The 23,574-nt window shown below is 44.0% G+C and overlaps 1 protein-coding gene across 1 annotated transcript; it reads left to right on the forward strand.

The window, feature by feature from the left end:
• The first annotated feature begins 514 nt into the window (after positions 1–514).
• LOC137308162 (probable G-protein coupled receptor 139) lies at positions 515–23,040 on the forward strand. Its single transcript, XM_067977045.1, has 3 exons — positions 515–653; positions 1,152–1,502; positions 22,064–23,040. Exons 1-3 carry the CDS (start codon positions 515–517, stop codon positions 23,038–23,040), a joined length of 1,467 nt encoding a protein of 488 aa, XP_067833146.1.
• Positions 23,041–23,574: the final 534 nt, after the last annotated feature.

Here is a 23,574-nt window from a genome sequence, read left to right on the forward strand (position 1 = left end):
ACATATACTTTCGAGAAGAGAGAAACTGAAGGATGATCAGATACATAGAGTGGGGGTGGGGGGGGGGGGTGGTATTGCCCTCCTTACCACACGATCACTCGGAAGTGATCCAAAGATTGAAATTGGTTCTATTCAACCGTCCCTCACCCAGGATCATTGGTCAGTGAGCATCATTGGTAATTATAGCAGATTCTCCTTCCTTATCCCAGGATCATTGTGTAGTGAGCATCAGAAGTGACCATGGGAAATTCCCGCCTCCCAAACCGAGAATAATAGGCCAGTGATCAGCAGCGGTGACCATGGGCGATCCCTCTCCTCAACCAATGATCATTGGGCAGTGAATATGGTGTATTCCCCTTCTCCATACCTGTATCATTGGGCAGTGATCATCAGTGACCATGGGAGATTCCCCAACCCTAACCCTTTATCATTGGACAGTGATCAACACCACGGACCATGGGAGATTCCCCTTCCCCAACCCTGTCTCTTTGGGCAGTGAGCAGCACCAGTGACCATGGGAGATTTCATCCTGCATTATCCAAAAGATCTGCGGCAAATGGCACCAGTTAACTGCTCAGTGACCTTAGATCTGGAAGTTGATCTGGGAGCTGTTGGTCTTTTTGGATTCCCATTACAGAACGCCGTGTTTTCACGTATATTCGCCATTTTCCGCTTGTTATTTTTCATATTTGTTTCAATTGTCATTTAATAACTGCTGCCCGCCACCCTACCACAGACCACTCTATCATTTTCTCCCCCGACCACCTTTTCCCTGACCATCGATTTGCTTAAACGTTTTTCATCTCTAACGCCTTCCAGGTCTGAAGAAAGGTTATCGACTTGAAATGTGAACTATTTATCTCTCTCCACAGATGCCCCCTGACCTGTTGAGTGTTCCCAGCATTTTCTCTTCTTATTTCAGATTTCAAGCATCTGCAGTATTTTCATTTGGATTTAATGAGAGTTGTACGTTTATTTCCAATTGCAATGCTGAGTAATTTTGCTTCAAACCCACTCAAAGGCAGAAAGTAATTAAACATTATCTCTGGATGCAGCAACATCCTGAAAACCGGAAAAAGAAATATCTCAAGCTGTCTCTTTTGCTTTAAATCTGATGTCGAATTCCGCAGTTTCTTTCTTTTTTCTTACAGTTAATTTAGTGACGATTGTGATCCTGTCTCGGGGAAAGTGCGGTCTCTCCAAATGTGTCACTCGCTCCCTGGTGGCCATGGCAGCGGCGGATCTACTGGTCGTTATCATCGATCTGATATTGAGGCAAATTCCTATTACGTTTCATTCTCTGTTTGTTTTTGTGCTGGAAATTAAAGTCTGCCATATCCACGCCGTCCTTCTTTACGCAGCCACAGACTGTTCTGTCTGGTTCACCGTCACTTTCACCTTTGATCGATTTGTGGCCATTTGCTGTCAGAGGTTGAAAACAAAATATTGCACCGAGAAAACGGCGGCTGTGGTTTTAGCAACAGTGACTGTGCTATTCTTTTGTAAAAACTTAAGCTTTTACTTTACGTATACAGGCCAATATCTACTTGTCAATGAACCCCGATTTTGTTTTGTAACATTCAGTGTTACATATTCACAGATGTGGAGAGCAATTGAATTCCTATATTATGTTCTAACCCCGGGGGTCCCATTTGTTCTAATTCTGCTGCTCAATGGTTTAACCGTCAGACACATTTTAGTGGCCAACAAAGGCCGCAGGAGACTCATGGGCCACAGCAGTGGGGAGATTCACAGAGACCCAGAGATGGAGAATCGAAGGAAATCCATAATTTTACTGTTTCTTATCTCTGGGAATTTCATTCTGTTATGGGCTGTGTTTGTGGTATATTCACTGTGGAGACGATTGTACTATTTGGGGTATGATAATGTATTTCCACCACAATATGTATTAGAAATAGGATTCATGCTCCAGCTCCTGAGTTGCTGCACAAATACCTCTATTTATGCAGTGACCCAGACTAAATTCAGAGAGCAGTTCAAGAGTATGGTGAAATATCCATTTACTTTCATTGTTAATTCCATTAAATAATGAAACAATGGAAAACTTTCCAGATCACAACTCAGAGGAACATATGAACTGGTAAAAGTAAAAAGACTAAGTTCCATCTAATTTGCCTTCTACCATCCTGGTGGACCCATGATATAATGATAATGGAGCTGTTGACTAAAAATAGGAATCAATCTCTATCAATGGGTCTACTACAGACCCAAATATGAGGTGAGGAAACCCCCAGTGACGGAAAGTTTTATAAACCATAGGTCCAAGCCATCTGCTCCGTTCAAGAATGGTAGACTCAACATATCTCAGGACTCAAATTACTGATATACTGTGTCCGAAAATGTTATTTTCTGAAATAAATCTATCTAATTTTCGTTTGAGTTAATCAATACTAACTTTCTCCACCGTCTCCCCGTGGAAAATGTTCCATACATTGATCACTCGCTCACTGAAATATATTTTCTCTGATTAGTTTTGAATTTATCATCCTTCAAACACTGACCATTTCCTCTGGTTTTACTGTTCGGGACAACGTGAAATAGGTTGTCATGGTCTATAGTGTCCAGTCCATTTAGAATCCTAATAACAGCAATCATATCGCATCTCAACCTTCTCTTTTCAAATGAGAATATGTCCAATTTGCGTCATCGCTCCTCAGAATCTAATCCCTCCATCCACTCAATCATTCCGTTTGGTCACTTCTGTCCCTTTCAATTGTTCCAGATCATTATTACATAATATTATATGGTATTTAAAGCACAAGAACAGTCCATTCGGTCCAACAAGTCTTTGCCGATGTTCATGCTCCAGACCAGCCTCGTTCCACTTTACTTCAACTCATCTTTTTTTGTATTGTGGAGAACAAGAATTATTGCTGCGGTAGCTTCTATTTACTCTCAATCGGGACTCCCAGATCTTTTTCATTCCCCATGCATATTACATACTTTCCATTAAAGAACCAACCACTTCCTGGATCTTTCATCCCCATATGAAGCACGTTGCATTTCTCGACATTGAATTCCACCTGTCACCTGCCTGCCCAATCCCCAAGTACAGTCAAATCCTATTGCAGTTTATCTTATTCAGCTTTGTCGTCCACCTTCTTCATTAACTGATAATTTAGCCACTGTGCTCGTGTTTCCGAGCTCTACATCATTTATAAAGATATTAAATAAAATATGCCCCAAAACAGACTCATGTGGGACCCAACCAGCAACATTCTCCCAGGCTGATGATAATCCCTGTTCCACTAATCCCTGGCTTCTATCGGGCAACCAATTGTATATCTATTGTAAAATATTTCCACTGATTTGTGCTTTAATTATTGACAGTGCCAGCCTTTCCGGAGGAGCTGTATCAAAGGATTTACTGAAATCCAAGTGCACAACCGTAATTTCCTTTCCCCTAACAAGCTCTTTTGTCACACCCTGAACGGAAACCAGTCGGGTAAATTGGCATAAACTCCCCTTCATCAACACATACTGGAGATCTATTGTGACTTTAAGTCTATCCAGATGCTCGATGATTTGATCTTTAATGAGGGTTTCTATATCTTTAGCCATTCTCCACCCGGCCTCTGATATCAACCACAGTACGGTCTGTATTCTCTGAAACATCAAGAACATGAACAGTTTGAATTGATATCGCGGCTATATTACAGATGATGTCCGGAGCAGATGATGGAAACAGTCATGACGCTCTAGCGTGGGATTAGATAATTTTGGTGATGGGTGGAAAATTTCAACTGTAGCTAGTAGTCCGACACACTAAACTTTCTAACAGTCTGACCTTTGATGAGTGGGCGAAAGGTTGAAGTTTGGGAAGAGGGTAAATTTGGCGGGTGTGTATCGGGCGACCGAATGAATCAATACCAGTGAGGTGTGAAGGTTAAATGGTAAAGAAATAATTGGAGAAGTCTGTGGAAATATATCAAATCATAAGATGTTTTGGCAATACTGATCTCTCATCAAGGAACTGTCACTTGCCTGTTTCGTCTTGTTAAGATCTGCCGTCCTCATTACTGATATTGTTCTGAGTTTATCCCCCTCCGTAAATGTTCCGCGATAATAAAAAAACAGTAACATTTCGATATCGTTGGCAGTGCAAGTGAGAGCGGTTCTTGGTGTGAAATTATCCCAAACACACATGTCAACTCCTGCTTGATTAGTGCAATAGTTTTGGAGATTTTGCTCCGATATATTTTTTTTCATATTTCTGTTCCATGGGGAATATTGCTCCATGTTATACATTCATTGTTCATTTTATAATGTGCTCGGTCAAAACCAACACCGACAACAGCTTGCGTTTACAGAGCGTCCTGAACCGAGTAAAACGTCCCAAGGCGCTTCACCTGAACATTATCAAATAAAAATGTGAAACCGAGCCTCATAAGGATTAGGACATGTGATCAAAAGGTTTTAAGGAGCGTCATCAAGCGAAACCCCGAATAGCAGCGGTCAAAGCGCATCACCACAGTCTCCAAACCAAGTCGCTCACCAACTCATTCTAAATGGCAAACCAGCTCATAAATCACAGCAAAAAACAAAACAAATCAAGACGTAACTTCAATCACTCCTCAGTTGCAGCAAAGTTCGAATAACATTGAGGAAGTTAACAAAGCAATGAAAACACTGAACTGTGGAAAGGCAGTTTCACTCAATGGTAGATTGAATGCATTATTCCTGCACCTCGAGACAAGAGCACGGGAATGGCTAATTTACTTTTTCATGGAAACATAAAGAAACAGAACGAGGTTTGGGGCAGTGTTAGCGTTTAGGTGCAGCTCCTCGGGCCAGTTCCTCGATTCAATAAGATGCTGGCTGATCTGTATCTTAACTCCAGCTACCCGCATTTTCTACATATCCCATGTGATACACATAACCAAGAAAAATCTATCGATCTCAGTCTTGATAACTTCAATTGACCTCCAGCTTGCACAGCCATTGGGCTTGATTGTTGCAAAGAGACAATGCAGATATTCAGGGCTGTGGAGACAATCCAGGTATTCAGGGATGGGTAGAAAATGCAGATACTCAGGACTGTGGAGACAATGCAGATACTCAGGACTGTGCAGATAATGCAGATACTCAAGGTTGTGGAGATAATACAGATACTCAGGACGGTGTAGATAATGCAGATACTCAGGGCTGTGGAGAGAATGAAGGTACTCAGGGCTGTGGATGAAATGAAGATACTCAGAGTTGTGGAGACATACAGATTTTGTTTTATTCGTTCATGGGATGTGGCCGTCGCTGGCGAGGCCGGCATTTATTGCCCATCACTAATTGCCCTTGAGAAGGAGGTGGTGAGCCGCCTTCTTGAACCGCTACATTCCGTGTGGTGAAGGTTCTCCCACAGTGCTGTTAGGAAGGGTTTTCCAGGATTTTGAGCCAGCGACGATGAAGGAACGGTGATATATTTCCAAGTCGGGATGGTGTGTGACTTGGAGGGGAACGTGCAGGTCCTGTTGTTCCAATGTACCTGCTGGTCTTGTCCTTCTAGGTGGTAGAGTTCGCGGATTTGGGAGGTGCTGTCGAAGAAGCCTTGGCGAGTTGCTGCAGTGCATCCTGTGGATGGTACACACTGCAGCCACCGTGCACCGGTGGGGAAGGGAGTGAATGTGTATGGTGGTGGATGGGGTGCAAATCAAGCGGGCTGCTTTGTCCTGGATGATGTCGAGTGTTGTTGGAGCTGCACTCATCCAGGCAAGTGGAGAGTATTCCATCACACTCCTGACTTGTGCCTTGTAGATTGTGGAAAGTCTTTGGGGAGTCAGGAGGTGAGTCACTCGCCGCAGGATACCCTGCGTTTGGCCTGCTCTTGTGGCCACAGTATTTATATGGTGGAATTCTGTACTGCAGTTTGTGGAATTCAGTATCACTTCATAATCTGACAGCACCCCAGTGAATGAATACAGCTCACATTCTCATTTAGATCCGCATCACCCTGAGACATTTAATATAGAAAATAACTGGATTAAAAGAACATTTTAATGGCAATGAACACATGGGACAAGGAAGATGGAGGAAAGGAAGATCGTGATATTCTATTAATTACTGTCTCTGACAGGAAAGCAGCAAAAGAATCACTTCAGGCCAAACAGAGCAAATTTCCAGACCCAGAATGGGAGCAGTAATACAGTGAGACAGGAATTTTTACACTCAGCAACTGGTTACAATGAATTGCAGGGAGCTATAATGGATACACGACACACATCAGAAATCATTTTACCTGTAGAGGTTTCAGTAACACTGAAAATGGACATGCGATTAATTAAACTCTCATTTCAGTAATGATGACTTAAGGTGCTCGAGGCATAGGGCCAGAGGGACAGGATTAGGCCATTCTGCCCTTCCAGCCTGCTCCGCCATTTATTTCGATCATTGCAGATCTGTACCTTTAAGAAAAAAGCACAGAAGAAAGAAGGAGGGTGAGTAGGCCATACGGCCACTCGAGCCTGCTCCGCCTTTCAATAAGATCATGGCTGATCTTCGACCTCCACTTTCCCGCCCGATCCCCATATCCCTTGATTCCCTTAGAGTCCAATAATATATCGATCTCAGCCTTGAATATACTGAACGACTGAGCATCTACAGCCCTCTGTGGTAGAGAATTACAAAGATTCACAACCCTCTGAGTGAAGAAATTTTTGCTCCGCTCAGTCCTAAATGGCCGACCTCTTATCCTGAGAATATGATCCCTAGTTCGAGCCTCTCCAGCCAGGGGAAATATCTTCTCAATATCTACCCTGTCAAGTCCGCGAAGAATTAAAAATGTTTCAATGAGATCACCCATTGTTCTTCTAAACTCCAGAGAATATAGGCCCATTCTACTCAATGTCTCCTCAAAGCACACCCCTCTCAACTCAAGAATCAATCTAGCCACCCTTTGTTGCGCCGCCTGTAAGGCAAGTATATCCCTCCTCAGTTAAGGAGATCAAAACTGTACGCAGTACTCAAGATGTGGCCCAGCTAGTGTACTATACAGTTCTAGAATAACCTCCCTGCTCTTATATTCTCTGCCTCGGCTAAGAAAGAAATGTATCCCGTATGCCTTTTTAACAAACTTATCTACCTGTCCTGCGACCTGCAGGGATCTGTGGGCATGTACTCCAAGGACCCTCTGTTCCTCTACACCACACAGTATCCTCCCATTTATTGTGTATTCCTCCGCCTTGTTTGTCCTCCCCAAATGCAAACTTCTCCGGGTTGGATTCCATTTGCCACTTTCTTGCCCACCTGACCAGTCCATTGATATATTCCTGCAGTCTACAACTTTACCACTCAATATCAACCACACTAGCAATTTTTGAATCATCTGCAAACTTTTTAATCATGCCACCTGCATTTAAGTCTAAATTATTAATACATACCACAATAAGCAATGGAGCTCGTACTGAGCACTGCGGAACCCCACAGGAAACAACCTTCCAGTCACAAAAAAATACGTCGACCCCTTTGCTTCCTGCCACTGAGCCAATTTTGGATCCAACTTGCCACTTTCTCTTGGATCCCATGGGCTTCCACTTTTCTAAATTTCCCTTCACAAATCCATGTTGACTGACCTTGATTAATCCGTGCATTTCTAAATGACAATTAACACTGTCACTCAGAATTGTTTCCAATAATTTGCCGATCACCGTGGTTATGTTGACTGGCCTTTAATTTGTCGGTCAATCCCTTTCTCACTCTTTCAACAACGGTACAATAATGGAAGTGCTCCAATCCTCCGGCACCACGCCTGGAGCCAGGGAGAATTACAAAATGAAATGTATCCCTTGCAGCCTCCGATATTTCATCCCGTGCTTCTCTTAACACCATTGGATACATTTCATCCGGGCCTGGCGATTTATCAACCTTCAAAGTTGCTAAGCCCCTTAATATTTCCTCCTCCATTATGTTTACCCAATCCAATATTTCACATTCCTCCTGCTTAACAATGTCTGCATCGTCCCCCTCTTTTATGACGACAGACACAAAGTATTCATTAAGAACCATACCCACACATTCTGCCTCCACACACAGTTTACCTTTTGGTCTCGAATAGGTCCTACTCTTTCCTTAGTTATCCTCTTGCTCTTTCTGCATTTATGAAACTTTTTGGGGTTTTCTTGATTTAACTGGCCAGTGTTTTTTTCGTGCCTTCTCGTTGCTTTCTTAATTTCCTTTTTAATTTCAACCTTGCACTTTCTATACTCCTTTCGGCTTTCTGCAGTACTGAGCTCTCGGCATCGAACAGAAGCTTCCCTTTACTGTTTCAACCTACTCTGTGTGCTTTTTGACATCCAGGGGGCTCTCGATTCAGCAATCCCAACCTTTTTCTTTGTGGGAACATATCTGCTCTGAATCCCTCACTAACTCCCGCTTGAACGCCTCCCACTGCTCTGGACACTCATTTAACTTCAAGGAGCCGTTTCCAGTCCACTTTTGTTAAATCACTTCTCAGCTGAGTAAAATTGGCTTTTCCCCTCGTTGAGAACTTTTGCTCCCGTTCTATCTTTGCCCTTTTCCATAACTATGCTAAAGCTAACTGAATTATGATCACTACCATCAAAATGGTCTCCCACTGATACTCTTACCATCCTCCCAGCTCCACTCACTAAAACTAAATCCTGAACTGCCCCCTCTCTTGCTGGAATTTCTACGTAGTGGCTACAAATGTTCCCCTGAATGGATTTTATGAATTGTGCGCCCTCTGTATCTTTTACACTGATTCTATCCCAGTTAAGATTAGAGCAGCTGAAATCCCCGACTATTACTGCCCGATTTCATTTGAACTTCTCTGAAATTTGTCAACATATTTGCTATTCTATCTCCCTCTGACTGTTTGGAAGTCTATAATACACTCCCAGCAGTGTGACTGCCGCTTTTTTGTTCTTCAGCTCAACCCATATTGCCTCATTTGATGATCCTTTGATCATAACATCCCTCCTTACAGCTGTAATTGCTCTTTAACCAATATTGTCACCACCATCCTTTTTACCCCACTCCATCTCGTCTGAATACGCTGTTGCCAGACCAAATTGTCTATCGATGTCCGGTCAGTTATCTGTTCCCAGCCCTCAATGTCTGTCGATGCCCGGTCAGTATTCTTTTCCCATTCGACAATGTCTATCGATGTCCGGTCAGTATTCTGTTGTCAGCACTCATTGTCCAAATGTCCGGTCAGTATTCTGTTCCCAGCCTTCAATTTCTATCGATGTCCGGGCAGTATTCTGTTCCCAGCCCTCACTCTCTATCGATGTCCGGTCAGCATTCTGTTCCCAGCCCTCACTGTCTATCGATGTCCGGTCAGTATTCTGTTCCCAGCCCTCACTGTCTATTGATGTCCGGTCAGTATTCTGTTCCCAGCCCTCACTCTCTATTGATGTCCGGTCAGTATTCTGTTTCCAGCCCTCACATTCTATCGATGACCGGTCAGTATTCTGTTCCCAGCCCTCACTGTCTATCGATGTCCGGTCAGTATTCTGTTCCCAGCCCTCACTGTCTATCGATGTCCGGTCAGTATTCTGTTCCCAGCCCTCACTGTCTATCGATGTCCGGTCAGTATTCTGTTCCCAGCCCTCACTGTCTATCGATGTCCGGTCAGTATTCTGTTCCCAGCCCTCACTCTCTATCGATGACCGATCAGCATTCTGTTCCCAGCCCTCACTGTCTATCGATGTCCGGTCAGTATTCTGTTCCCAGCCCTCACTCTCTATCGATGACCGGTCAGCATTCTGTTCCCAGCCCTCACTGTCTATCGATGTCCGGTCAGTATTTTGCTCCCAGCGCTCACTCTCTATTGATGTCCGGTCAGTATTCTGTTCCCAGCCCTCAATCTCTATCGATGTCCGGTCAGTATTCTGTTCCCAGCCCTCGCTGTCTATCGATGACCGCTGAGTATTCTGTTCCCAACTCTAATTGTCTATCGATGTCCTGTCATCAGCCTGATCCCAGCCCTCACTGTCTATCGATGTCCGGTCAGTATCCTGTTCGCAACTCTCACTATCTATTGATGTCCGGTCATTATTCTGCTCCCAGCGCACACTGTCTGTCGGTGACCAGTTAGTTTCCTGTTAACTGCCCTCCATGTCGATCGATGCCCGATCATCAGCCTGTTCCCTGCCCTCGCTCTCTATCAACGTCTCGTCGTCAGTCAGTTCCCTTCCATCACTCCCAATCGATGTTTGGTCATCAGAATCCACCCTGCCCTCACTCTCAATCGATGTTCGGTCATCGGTCAGTTTCCAGCGCTCACTGTCGATCGATGTCCTGTCATCAGTCTGTTCCCAGCTCTCACGATCTATTCATGTCCGGTCAGTATTCTGTTCCCAGCTCTCGCTATCTATTCATGTCCGGTCAGTATTCTGTTCCCAGCTCTCACTATCTATTCATGTCCGGTCAGTATTCTGTTCCCAGCTCTCACTCTCTATTCATGTCCGGTCAGTATTCTGTTCCCAGCTCTCACTCTCTATTCATGTCCGGTCAGTATTCTGTTTCCAGCTCTCACTCTCTATTCATGTCCGGTCAGTATTCTGTTCCCAGCTCTCACTCTCTATTCATGTCCGGTCATCGGCCTGTCCCCAGCTCTCTCTGTCAATCGATATCTGGTCATCAGCCTATCCTCAGCTCTCTCCATCGATCGATATCCGGTCATCAGCCAATCCGCAGCTTTCTCTGTCAAATAATGTCCAGTCATCAGCCTGTCCCCAGCTCTCTCTGTCTCTTGATATACTGTCATTAGCCTATCCCCAGCTCTCTCTGTCTATCGATATCCGGCCATTAGCCTGTACCCAGCTCTCTCTGTCCATCGATATCCGGTCATCAGCCTGTCCGCAGCTTTCTCTGTCAAATAATGTCCAGTCATCAGCCTGTCCCCAGCTCTCTCTGTCGAATGATATCCGGTCATCAGTCTGTTCACAGCCCTCACTGTCTTTCAATGTCCGGTCAGTATTCTATTCCCAACCCTCACTGTCTATCGATGTCCGGCCATCAACCTGTTCCCTGCCCTCATTTTCAATCGATATCAGGTCAGCAGTCTGTTACCAGCCCTCACTTTCTATCGATGTCCGGTCTACAACCTGTTCCGAGCCCTCACTCTCCATCGATATTCGGACATCAGCCTGTTCACAGCCCTCACTGCCCATCGATGTCCGGTCATCAGTCTGATCGCTGCCCTCACTGCCCATCGATGTCCTGTCTGCACCCCGTTCCCTCTCCTCGCTGCCTATCGATGTCCGGTCTGTAGCCTGTTCGCAGTCCTCGCTGCCCATCGATGTCCGGTCTGTACCATGTTTCCTGCCCTCATTGTCTTTTGATGTCCGTTCTCCAGCCTGTTCCCAGTCCTCAATGTCTACAGATGTCCGGTCAGAAGACTGTTCTCAGCCCTCAATGTCTACCGATGTCCGGTCAGAAGACTGTTCTCAGCCCTCAATGTCTATCGATGTCTGGTCAACTGTTTGTTTCCTGCCCTCAATATCCCACTTTAATCCGGTAACCACAGCTAAAGAGGACCCCACATCCCAGAATTGAGTGGAACAGCCCTGAGAAGGACACTCTAACATTTGAAATTTAATTACTGAATGAACACAGCAGAGTGAAGGACCTCACCAAAACAATATGAGATCGAGATGAAGGAACAACATCATTGCTCTCAGAATACAGCTAATAATTTTCATTAGTTAATTAATATTATCAAAATTGTGCAGTCTTTGGGTTTTCCAATTCAATCCCAGCACTAAATGTATTCTCTCACAATAGGGACTGAGATCGGCTGTAGCAACCTGTTTGTTCAGATAAGTAAAACTAATGTGAACGATGCTGCAACCTCAAGTCCCCAGTGGATATACAACAGGATATAAATTGAAGGCTCTGGGCCTCAGAGTTTAAATCAAAGAGATTGCCTGCAGCACGAAGGGACAGATCACTTCACACTGAAAATGGGTGCAACACTTTACAGCGTCGAGAAAATATATTACATGATCCTTGCCGTCATTGGTGTGCCTGGTAAGCGAATATAACCATTTAAGTTGTGTGAATCTCTGAGTGAGCTGTCCTCTGGTTTTACTCTGCAATTGATAAAGTTATATGCTGGTCTAGTGGTGAGCATTACACAGTTAGCGGTACAGTGATATCATTTCAATAAATCAGATGTCATATTTGTTCACGATCCTTACCTTATCTCAATATAAATATTTCAGCTGAAGTCTCATGGTTAAGTTACAGGATCAAATTTGAAGCTGCATTCAGTGCTGTCAAATGTCCGGGGATGTTTATTACTGGGAGCGTCTGTCACTGCAGAATTTTACTGAGTGTGGGTCACGAACTGGAGTGAACACCTGACCCCAGTGACCAATTATTACTAGGAGTGTGTGTCAGTGTAGAATTGTTCTGAGTGTGGGTCACTAATCGGAGTGGAACAACTGACCCCAGTGATCATTTATTACTGGGAATGTGTGTCAGTGTAGAATTGTACTGAGTGTGGGTCACTAATCGGTGTGGGACACCTGACCCCATTGACCATGTATTACTGTGAATGTGTGTCAGTGTAGAATTGTACTGAGTGTGGGTCACTAACCGGAGTGAGACGCCTGACCCCAGTGACCATGTATTACTGGGAGTATCTGTCAGCGTACAATTATACTGAGTGTGGGTCATTAACCGGAGTGGGAGACCTGACCTCAGTGACCATGTATTACTGGGAGTATCTGTCAGTGTACAATTATACTGAGTGTGGGTCATTAACCGGAGTGGGAGACCTGACCCCAGTGATCATTTATTACTATGAATATCTGTCAACTGTTTATCAATGTTGGTCCTAAGAAATACTTCCTCGTGTCAATACTAAAGTTCCCCGATGATACTCCTGATTCTGATTCCTCTGGTCTTGAAGCATTGATGCATCTGTGAATTTTGTCCTCACTTTCCATCTCCCTCGATTTATCTTATCTGGTGCTGCTCGGTCGCATCTGTGATGCCTAATTTTGAGCCTGAAGAGACTGCCAAACTATGTCTGTATTTCACTCAGTGATCTAGGGAGGGTGCAGACTTAGATTGGGTATTAATTCCTCCTTTCTCAGAAATAATCCTCGAGTCATACCTGGCCCTCCAATATTCACTATCATTCCGCTGCCTTCATTTAATCTCCTATTGAGCTTCAGTATGAATGATGTTGTTTTATTGCCTAGAATTACATCGAATCTACAGCGCAGGGACAGACCATTCGGCCCAAGAAATCCATGCCGGTGTTTATAATCCACACGAGCATCTTCCCTTCCTATTTCATCTCACCCTGTCAGCATATCCTTCTATTCATTTCTCCCATATTTGTTCATTTAGCTTCCGCTTAAATACATCTATTCTAGTCGCCTCAACGACTCCAATCTGCCATATTGCGGTCCACACACAATCCTTTCAAAATCCTGAAATCAGACCAACCAGAAGCAACCGGCCAAGGTAAACCTGTCAAATTTCTGCCTAGTCTCGGTAATGAGATAAACTGTCTGAACACAAGTACACTTTTACACTTGCACGCTAACCAGTCACACGCTAACCATTCACACCCTAACTTGTCACACGCTAACCAGTCACACGCTAACCATTCGCACGCTAACCAGCCACACGCTAACCAGTCACGCCCTAACCAGTCACGCCCTAACCAGACACACGTTATCCAGTCACAGCCTAACCATTCACACGCTAGCCAGTGACACGCTAACCAGTCACACGCTAACCAGTCACAAAATAACCAGTCAAATGCTAACCAGTCACAACCTAATCATTCACACGCTAATCAGTTACACGCTTACCAGTCATCAGCTAACCAGTCATAGCCTAACCATTCACACGCTAACCTGTCACACGCTAAACAGTCACACCTGAACCAGTCACAATCTTAACCAGTCACACCCCAACCGGTCACAACGTAACTAGTCATATTCTAACCAGTCACATTCTAACCAGAAACATTCACACATCACTCATCTCCATCCAGCTTCATAGAATCAAAGTGAACACAAACCTGATAAAGGCGCAGAATCCCAAAGACCAAGCCCCTTCCCATTAAGTCCAACTGTACCGAACCACAATGAACAAACCCCTTCCCATTAACTCCCATTGTACACAATCCCAAATGAACAAACTCCTTCCCATTCACTCCCGCTGTACAAAATCACAGTGAACAAACCCCTTCCCATTAATTCCCACCGTACACAATCCCAATGAACAAACCTCTTCCCATTCGCTCCCACTGTAGAGAATCGCAATAATTAAACACCTTCCCTTTCACTTCCACTGTGCAGAATCATAATGCAATAAACCCCTTTCACATTCACTCGTACTGTACAGAATCCTAATGACCAATCACCTTCACATTCACTCGTACTGTACAGAATCCCAATGACCAAACCCCTTCCCATTCACTCACACTTCAACCATTCCAATGACCAAACCCCTTCCGATTCACTCCCACTGTACAGAATCACAATAACACAACATCTTCCTGTTCACTCCCATTGTACAGGATCACAAAGGACCAAACCCCTTCTCATTCACTCGAATTGTACAAAATCCCAATGACCAAACTCCTTCCCACTCAATCCCACTGTACAAAATCAAAATGACCAAACATCTTCAAATTCACTCCCATTCTATATATTCCCAATGAACAAACCCCTTTCCATTCACTTCCACTGTACAGAATCCGAAAGGACCAAACCCCTTTCCATTCATTCCCACTGTACAGAATCCCAATGACCAAAACCGCTTCCCATTTGCTGCCACTATACAGAATGCAAATGACCAAATCCCTTCCCATTCACTCCCACTGTACAGAATTACAATGAACAAACCCATTCCCATTCACTCCCACTGTACAGAATCCCAAAGACCTAACACCTTCTGATTAACTCCCAATGTACAGGATCCCAATGACCAAACCCCTTCCCATTCACTCCCACTTTACAAAATCCCAATGTCCTAACCCCTTCCCATTCCCTCAAACTGATCAAAATCCCAATGACCAAACATCTTCCCATTCATTCCCACTGTACAGGATCCCAACGAACCAAACCACTTCCCATTCACTCCCACTGTACAGGATCCCAAAGGACCAAACCACTTCCCACTCACTCCCACTGTACAGAATCCCAAAGGACCAGCCCCTTCCCATTCACTCCCAATGTACATTCTGTCAATGACCAAAGCACTTCCCATTCACTCCCGCTGACCAGAATCCCAATGGGCCAAACCCCTTCCCATTCACTCGCACTGCACAGAATCGCAATGACACAACACCTTCCCATTCACTCCCACTGTGTAGTATCCCAAAGGAACAAACCCATTCCAAATCAGTCCCACTCTAACGAATCTCAATCGACCAAACGCCTTCCCATTCACTCCCACTGCACAGGATCCCAACGAACCAAACCACTTCCCATTCACTCCCACTGTACAGGATCCCAAAGGACCAAACCACTTCCCACTCACTCCCACTGTACAGAATTCCAAAGGACCAGCCCCTTCCCATTCACTCCCAATGTACATACTGTCAATGACCAAACCACTTCCCATTCACTCCCGCTGACCAGAATCCCAATGGGTCAAGCGCCTTCCCATTCACTCGTACTGCACAGAATCGCAATGACACAACAACTTCCCATTCTCTTCCACTGTAAAAAATTCCAATTACCAAACATCTTCACATTCACTCCCACTGTACAGAATCCCAAAGGACGAAACCCCTTCCCATTCGCTCCCACTCTACAGAATCCCAATAAACAAACCCCTTCATGTTCACTCCCAATATACAGAATCCAAATATGTCAACCCACTTCCCATTGACTCGCAATGTCCAGAATCCCAATGTGTCAAACCCCTTACCATTCACTCTCTTTGAACTGAAAGTCAATGGACCGAAGCGCTTCCCACTCACTCCCATTATATGGGATACCAATGAGTCAACCCTCTTCCCATTCACTCTCGATGGACTAAACCCCCTCCATTCAATGCATTGCACAGATTCCCAATGGCATCAGAATATCAATTGAACTGCACCAGCTGAAACAAATGTTAACTATTTACGAACAGATAAACAACAGGTCAGCAATTTTACAGTATTCAACGTTTGTTTATAATGACTTATTCTTTCTCAATGTATAGTTACTGCAAACACTTTAGTTGTGTTGGTGCTGATTAGTCCCTTTGCCCCGATGCGGCCCTGACAGTTTGTGGGTCATGACTGTTCAAATTTATGACCTTGCTTTTCCACAGGCTGAATGTTGGTCTGTGGTTATTGATTCGCCCACTCGTGTAACTGATCAAGGTTTAATCAACCAGTTCTTATACTTGATTCAGAGTCTCTACACATGCAACCTGCACCGATCCATGCCCTTTGCTCAGTGAGGTCTGTTCCTGTGAGGAGAGACACGTATTACTGAAGAACAAACATATTGGGTTTCCATAATACAGAGATCTGTCGGGGGCAGTAAATAATAAATTAGTAAACTCTTCATAGTTAAATAAATAGTGCACTGCTTCAATAAATTAATCACTTCAATATCTGCAACATTATAAAATGACTGGTGACTGTGATCAAATAATACTCATGATGTTTAATGACAGGTGACTGTGATTAACTAATACTCATATTGTTTAATGACTGGTGACTGTGATTATCTAATATTCATGTTGTACAATGACCGGTGACTGTGATTAACTAATGCTCATGTTGTCTAATGACAGGTGACTGTGATTAACTAATACTCATGTTGTTTAATGACTGGTTACTGTGATTAACTAATACTTATGTTGTTTAATGACAGGTGACTGTGATTAAATAATACTCATATTGTTTAATGACTGGTGACAAATTAACCAATGTGCATGTTGTTTAATGACTGGTGACTGTGATTAACTAATACTTATGTTGCTTAATGACAGGTGACTGTGATTAACTAATACTCATGCTGTTTAATGACAGGAAACTGTAATTAACTAATACTCATGTTAGATAATCACAGTCAGCAGTCATTAAACAATACTCATGATGTTAAATCAAATTGTTCAATTATTATTTGAGATTGCTCAGTTGCTCTCGTCTCAGATCTCTCGCCCTTTTTCTGGATCTGAATCTTCATCCATTGTTTCGTTCTGACCCGACGCTCCGAGGACATACGACACTTCGTTCCAGATTTTCATTTTAAAAATTAGAAAAATGGAAAATTGGAGCAGGAGTATTCCTTTCGATCTTTCGAGACTTTGCCGCCATGCCATATGATCATGGCTGATCCTCTATCTCTACACTATATTCCTGCTGTTTCCCCATGCCCTTTGATGCCTTTTGTGTCTGGAAGTCTATCGATCTCATTCTTAAAGATATTCATTGACTTGGCCTCCACAGCCTTCTGTCGTGGAGAATTTCACAGTTTCACCACCCTCTGAGTGAAGAAATTTCTTCTTATCTCAGTTCTAATTGTCCTATACCATACCCTGAGACATGCTCCGTCTCGTTCTAGACCCCCCAGCCAGGGTAAACATCCTCCCTGCATCCATTATGTCCAGCACTGTCAGAATTTTATATGTTTAAGTGAGATTCCCTCTCATTCTTCTAACCTCGAGTGAATACAGGCCGAGTCGACCCAATCTCTCCTCATACGACAGTCCTGCCATCCCAGCAATCAGTGTGGTGAACCTACGCTGCACTCGCTCTATGCAAGTATATCCTTTCTTAGGTAAGGAGACCAAAACTCCATTCAATACTCCAGCTGTGATCGCACCAAGGCCCTGCAAAACTGCGGTAAAACATCCTTGCTCCTGTACTCAAATCATCTTGCAATGAAGGCCAACATACCATTTGTCTTCCTAACTGCTCGCTGCACCTGCATGTTTGCTTTGAGTGACTGGCGTACAAGGACACCCAGGTCTCTTTGTACATCAACATTTCCCAATCTATCACCATTTAAATAATACTCTGCCTTTCTGTTTTTCCTTCCGACGTGGATAAGTTCACATTTATCCACATTATACTGCATCTGCCATGTATTTGCCCACTCACTCAACTTGTCTAAATCGCCTTGAAGTATCCTTGCATCCTCCTCACAACTCACCTTCCCACCTAGTTTTGTGTCCTCACCAAACTTGGAAATATTACACTTGGTTCCCTCATCCAAATCATTGATACACATTGTGAGTAGCTGGGGCCCAAGCACTGATCCCTGCGGTACCCCACTAGGGACAATCTGCCACCCCGAAAAACACGCGTTTACTTCGACTCTCTGTTTCCTGTTTTTTAAACAATTTTGAATCCATGCCCTTGATTACCCCCAATCCCATGTGCTTTAATTTTGCACACTAATCTCTTATGTGGTACTTTATCAAAGGCCTTCTGAAAATCCACTGCATCTCCCTTATCGATTCTAACAGTTACATCCTCAAAAAACTCCAGTAGGTTTGTCAAACATGATTTCCCTTTCATAAATCCATGTTGACTTTGTCTAATCCCTTTGATATTTTCTAAGTACCCTCTTATCACATCCTTTATGTCAGAATCTAACATTTTCCCCATTACTGATGTGAGGCTAAGCGGTCTGCAGTTCCCTGTTTTCTCTCTCCCTCCTTTTTAAAATAGTGGGTTTACATTTGCCACCCTCCAATCTGCAGGAACCGTTCCATAATCTATAGAATTTTGGAAGATAACAACAAATGCATCCACTATTTCCATGGCTACCTCTTCTAGTGCTCTGGGATGCAGGTTATCAGGCCCTGGGAACTTGTCGGCTTTCAGTCCCATTCATTTCTCCAGCTCTATCTTTTGACTAATACTAATTTCATTTATTTCCTCCTTCTCACTAGTCCCTTGGTTCCCTAGCATTTCTGGGAAGCTCTTTCTGTCTTCTTCCGTGAAGACAGAACCAAAGTATGTGTTTAATTGCTCTGCAATTTCCTTGTTCCTTATTATAAATTCTCCCGTTTCTGACTGTAAGGGACCTACATTTGTCTTCACTAGTCTTTCTCTTTTTACATACTTGTAGAAGCTTTAACAGTCCACTTTTATGTTCCTTGCAAGTTTGCTATCATACTCTATGTTTCCCTTCTTAATCAATCTCTTGGTCCTTTTTGCTGAATTCTAAACTGTTCTCAATCCTCAGACTTGCTACTTTTTCTGGCAACTTTATATATTTCTACCCCTTTCATTCCTTCTCTCAGGTCCGAAGACCAGTAAACTTGTGCTCCCCTCAAACTCACAGGGGATGGGATCATACCTGCCAGAGAGCAGACACCGAAAACTTACCCACAACCTTCCCCCGCTGGTATATTTGGGGGGCCTCACTTCTCGTCTATTGGTTCAGTTTCTTTTACTTACTGTTCCGCTCAAACTCCACGCCCTCTCATGATGTTTTATTTTACTTCACTTGCATCTATTTCCTTTAAACAATGCACGATCAGTTTTTTTATACACATTGAAATGACAAGACCTTGCTTTCATATACAACAAAAATATTCCCCATTTTGGGCAGGGTCCAGGGTTAGGACGCTAAACACAGCGACTCTGGACTGGGAAGGAAGAATCGTCTCAGGTTCCAGCTCATGATCCTTGTGCAGTAAATCTGCCGCAAAGTGCAGGTGTATGGGGTGAGAACACTAGGATATGCCCACACTCATATAATTACTGTCCGAGATGAGGAGAACACAGATAACACCACACGCTCAGAATTACTGACTGAGACCAGGACAACACGGGATATCCCCACATCCTCCCTGCCTGGCCTCACGAGAACACTGGAACTTCCCCAAATTCACATGCTTATTCTGTGCCCAGCAGAACGCTGGGATATATCCACACTCACATCCTTACTGTCTGTGCTCAGCCGAACACTGGGGTATCCCCACACTCACACAATTGCTGGCTGTGCACAGGAGAACACTGGGATATCCACAAGTTCCACAAGCCCACTGCTTGTTCCAGGCGAGCAGTGTGATATCCAACACTCACATACTCACTGTCTGGGCTCAGGAGAACACTGGGATATCCCCACGCTCACATACTTACTATCTGGGCTCAGAAGAGTACTGGGATATCTTCACACTCGCATCCTTAGTGACTGGGACCAGGCTGGACAGGTGGAAGGAGTATCAGTGGGAGAGCATTTTGGTGGTAGTGATCAAAATTCAGTTAGTTTTAGTATAGTCATGGAAAAGGATAAATATACAACGGGAGTAAAAGTTCTCAATTGGGGAAAGGCCAGTTTTACTAAGCTAAGAAGTGATTCAGCAAACGTGGACTGGAAACAGCTATTCGAAGTAAATCAATGTCAGAGAAGTGGGAGGCATTCGAGGGGCCGAATCAAAGGGTTCAAAGTAAACATGTTTGCACAAAGAAAAAGGGTGGGGCTGCCACATCCAAAGCCCACTGGATGTCAAGGAGCAGGCAAGGTAAGATAGTGCAGAAAAAGAAAACTTATGTCAGACACCGAGAACTCAATACGACAGAAAGCCTTGAGGAGTATAAAAAGTGCAGGGGTGAAATTAAAAAAAGAAGTTTGGAAGGTAAAGAGAGGGCAAGTAAAATCAAGCTATTTTTGTGACTGGACGGCTGTTTCCGGTGGGGTTCCGCCGGGCTGAGTATTAGGTCCCTTGCTTTTTGTGGTATATATTAACGCTTTGGACTTAATGTAAGGGACATGATTCAGAAGTTTGCGGATAAAGCAAAAATTGGCCGTGTGGTTGATAGTGAGGAGAAAAGCTGTAGACTGTAGGAAGATATCAGTTGATTGTTCAGGTGGGCAGAAAAGTGGAAAATGGAATTCAATCTGGAGAAGTGTGAGGTAATGCATTTGGGGAGATCAAACAAGGCAAGGGAGCACACAATAAATGGAAGAATACTGAGAGGCCTAGAGGAACAAAGGGACCTTGGTGTGCATGTCCACGAATCCCTGAAGGTAGCAGGACAGATTATTAAAGTGGTTAAGAAGACATATTGGATACTTTCCTTTATTAGCCGAGGCACAGAATAAAAGAGCAGGGAGGTTTTGCTGGAACTGTATAAATCATTACTTAGGCCACAGCTTTAGTACTGTGTAGGGTTCTGGTCATCACATTACATGAAGGATGTAATTGCACGAGAGGATTTACGAGGTGGTTGCAAGAACTTGGAGAGTTTTAGCCATAAGGAAAGATTGGATTGGGTGGGGTTGTTTTCTTTTGAACAGAGGAGGCTTAGGTGAATACATTTATGGGGAGCCGAGATAAAATGGAAAGGAAGGACCTATTTCCCTTTGCAGAGAGGTCAATAACCAGGGGGCATAAATTTAAACTAATTGGATTGGACGGGAGCTGAGGATTTTATTTTTTCACCCAGAGGGTGGTGGGGGAACTGGAACTCACTGCCTGAAAGAGTGGTAGAGGCAGAAAACCTCAACTCATTTCATAAGTACCTGGATATGCAATTGAATTGCCGGAACCCACAGGGCTACGGACCAAGTGCTGAAAAGTGGGATTAGGCTGGGAAGCTCTTTTTCAACCGGCATAGAAACGGTGGCACAAATGGCCTCCTTCTGTGCCGTAACTTTTTCTTTGTTTCGATGTTTCAAACACTGCATTACCCTCACACTAACATACTCACTGTCTGGACTGAGGAAAACACTGGGATACGCCTAAACTCACATACTTACTGTCTGGGCTCAATGAACACTGGGATATCCCCACACTCACATACTTACTTTCTGGTCTCATGAAACACTGGGATATGCCCACACTCAAATACTTACTGTCTGGTCTCAGGAAACACTGGGATATGCCCACACTCACATACCTACTGTCTGGTCTCAGGAAACACTGGGATATGCCCACACTCACATACTTACTGTCTGATCTCAGGAAACACTGGGATATGCCCACACTCACATACTTACTGTCTGGGCTCAGGGAACACTGGGTATCCCCACACTCACATATTTACTGTCTGGGCCCAGGACAACACTGTGATATCCCCACACTCACGTACTAACTGCCTGGGCTTAGAACACTGCAGTATTCTAAAACTCATATACTTACTGTGTGGGCTCAGTCACGGAGAATGGCCCGTTGAGTTTGAGCAGTAATTTCCAATCCCTTTTCCTTCTTATTCTTACAGTTAATTTAATTGCGATTGTGATCCTATCCCGGGGAAAGTGCGGTCTCTCCACCTGCACCACTCGCTATCTGGTTGCGATGGCAGCGGCGGATCTACTGGTCATTATCACTGAGGTAGTATTAACTCGGATCAATTATTATTATTTCCCAATATCTTTCCTGGAGATCACCCCTGTGTGTAGTGTCATCGCTGTTCTGACTCGTGCAGCCATCGACTGTTCTGTCTGGTTCACCGTCACTTTTTCCTTTGATCGATTTGTCGCCATCTGTTGCCAAAAGCTGAAAACTGAATATTGCACCGGGAAAACTGCGGCTGTGGTTTTAGCGACAACCTGCATTCTGCTCTGTTTGAAAGACGTTCCCTTCTACGTGACAATTGAACCTGTTGAGATAATCGACAACTTACCATGGTTCTGTAATTTAAAAACAAGCTCTTTTACCGAGCCCGGATGGGTGAGCTTTAACTGGATTGATACGATTTTAAACCCATTGCTCCCATTCACCTTAATTTTGTTGCTCAACGCCCTGACAGTCAGACACATTTTAGTGTCCAGTCGGGTTCGTAAGGGACTGAGGGGTAAGAGCAAGGGAGACAATCGCAATGACCCAGAGATGGAGAGTAGGAGGAAGTCTGTGATTTTACTCTTCACCATATCCGGCAGCTTCATACTTCTGTGGCTGACAACTGTTGCAGATTTCTTATATTATAACATTGCAGGAACAAGTCCCCTAGATTATAATGATTCTTTATTTACCCTTCAACAAGTCGGATATATGCTTCAGAATTTATCTTCCTGCACAAACACATTTATTTATGCGGTGACTCAGTCCAAATTCAGAGAGCAGTTCAAAAGCGCGGTGAAATATCCTGTGACCTTAATTACCAAATTAATTAATTATAATAATAACTGAGCCCAGCCCAGGAGTGATACTGCCTGTTTCCAGTCAATTAATCTCATATTTATCCGTGGTCTTCCCTCCCCTGAATTGCAGCAAGAATCGCTCGTGACCTAGGATGGGCCAACCATTGTGTTTAGGCGCATCACTCTTTTGATCGACAGGTCCGCCATTCTGTTATTTGCTAACGTCACTCTTTTGATTGACAGTTGCGCCATTCTGTTTTGGGGCGACTTCACTCTTTTGATTGGCAGGTCTGCCATTGTCTTTAGGGCGACCTCACTCCTTTGATTGACGGGTGCTCCATTGTGTTCGGAAGACCTCACTCTTATGATTGACAGGTCCGCCATTGTGTTTAGGGAGACGTCACTCTTTTGATTGACAGGTGCACCATTTGAGTTCTTCTGCAAAGAGTCCGTTCCGCCATTTCGTGGAGCAATTCAAATCGTAGCTTCCAGAGTGAGGCCTTCTTCAACAGGCAGACAGACAGGCTGGGCTTTAGTCTAGAGGATGTGGGATGTTGTTCAGAGAAATGTTTCTGCAATATTT

The sequence above is a fragment of the Heptranchias perlo genome, unplaced genomic scaffold (genome assembly GCF_035084215.1).
Source record: "Heptranchias perlo isolate sHepPer1 unplaced genomic scaffold, sHepPer1.hap1 HAP1_SCAFFOLD_122, whole genome shotgun sequence".
NCBI lineage: Eukaryota > Metazoa > Chordata > Chondrichthyes > Hexanchiformes > Hexanchidae > Heptranchias > Heptranchias perlo.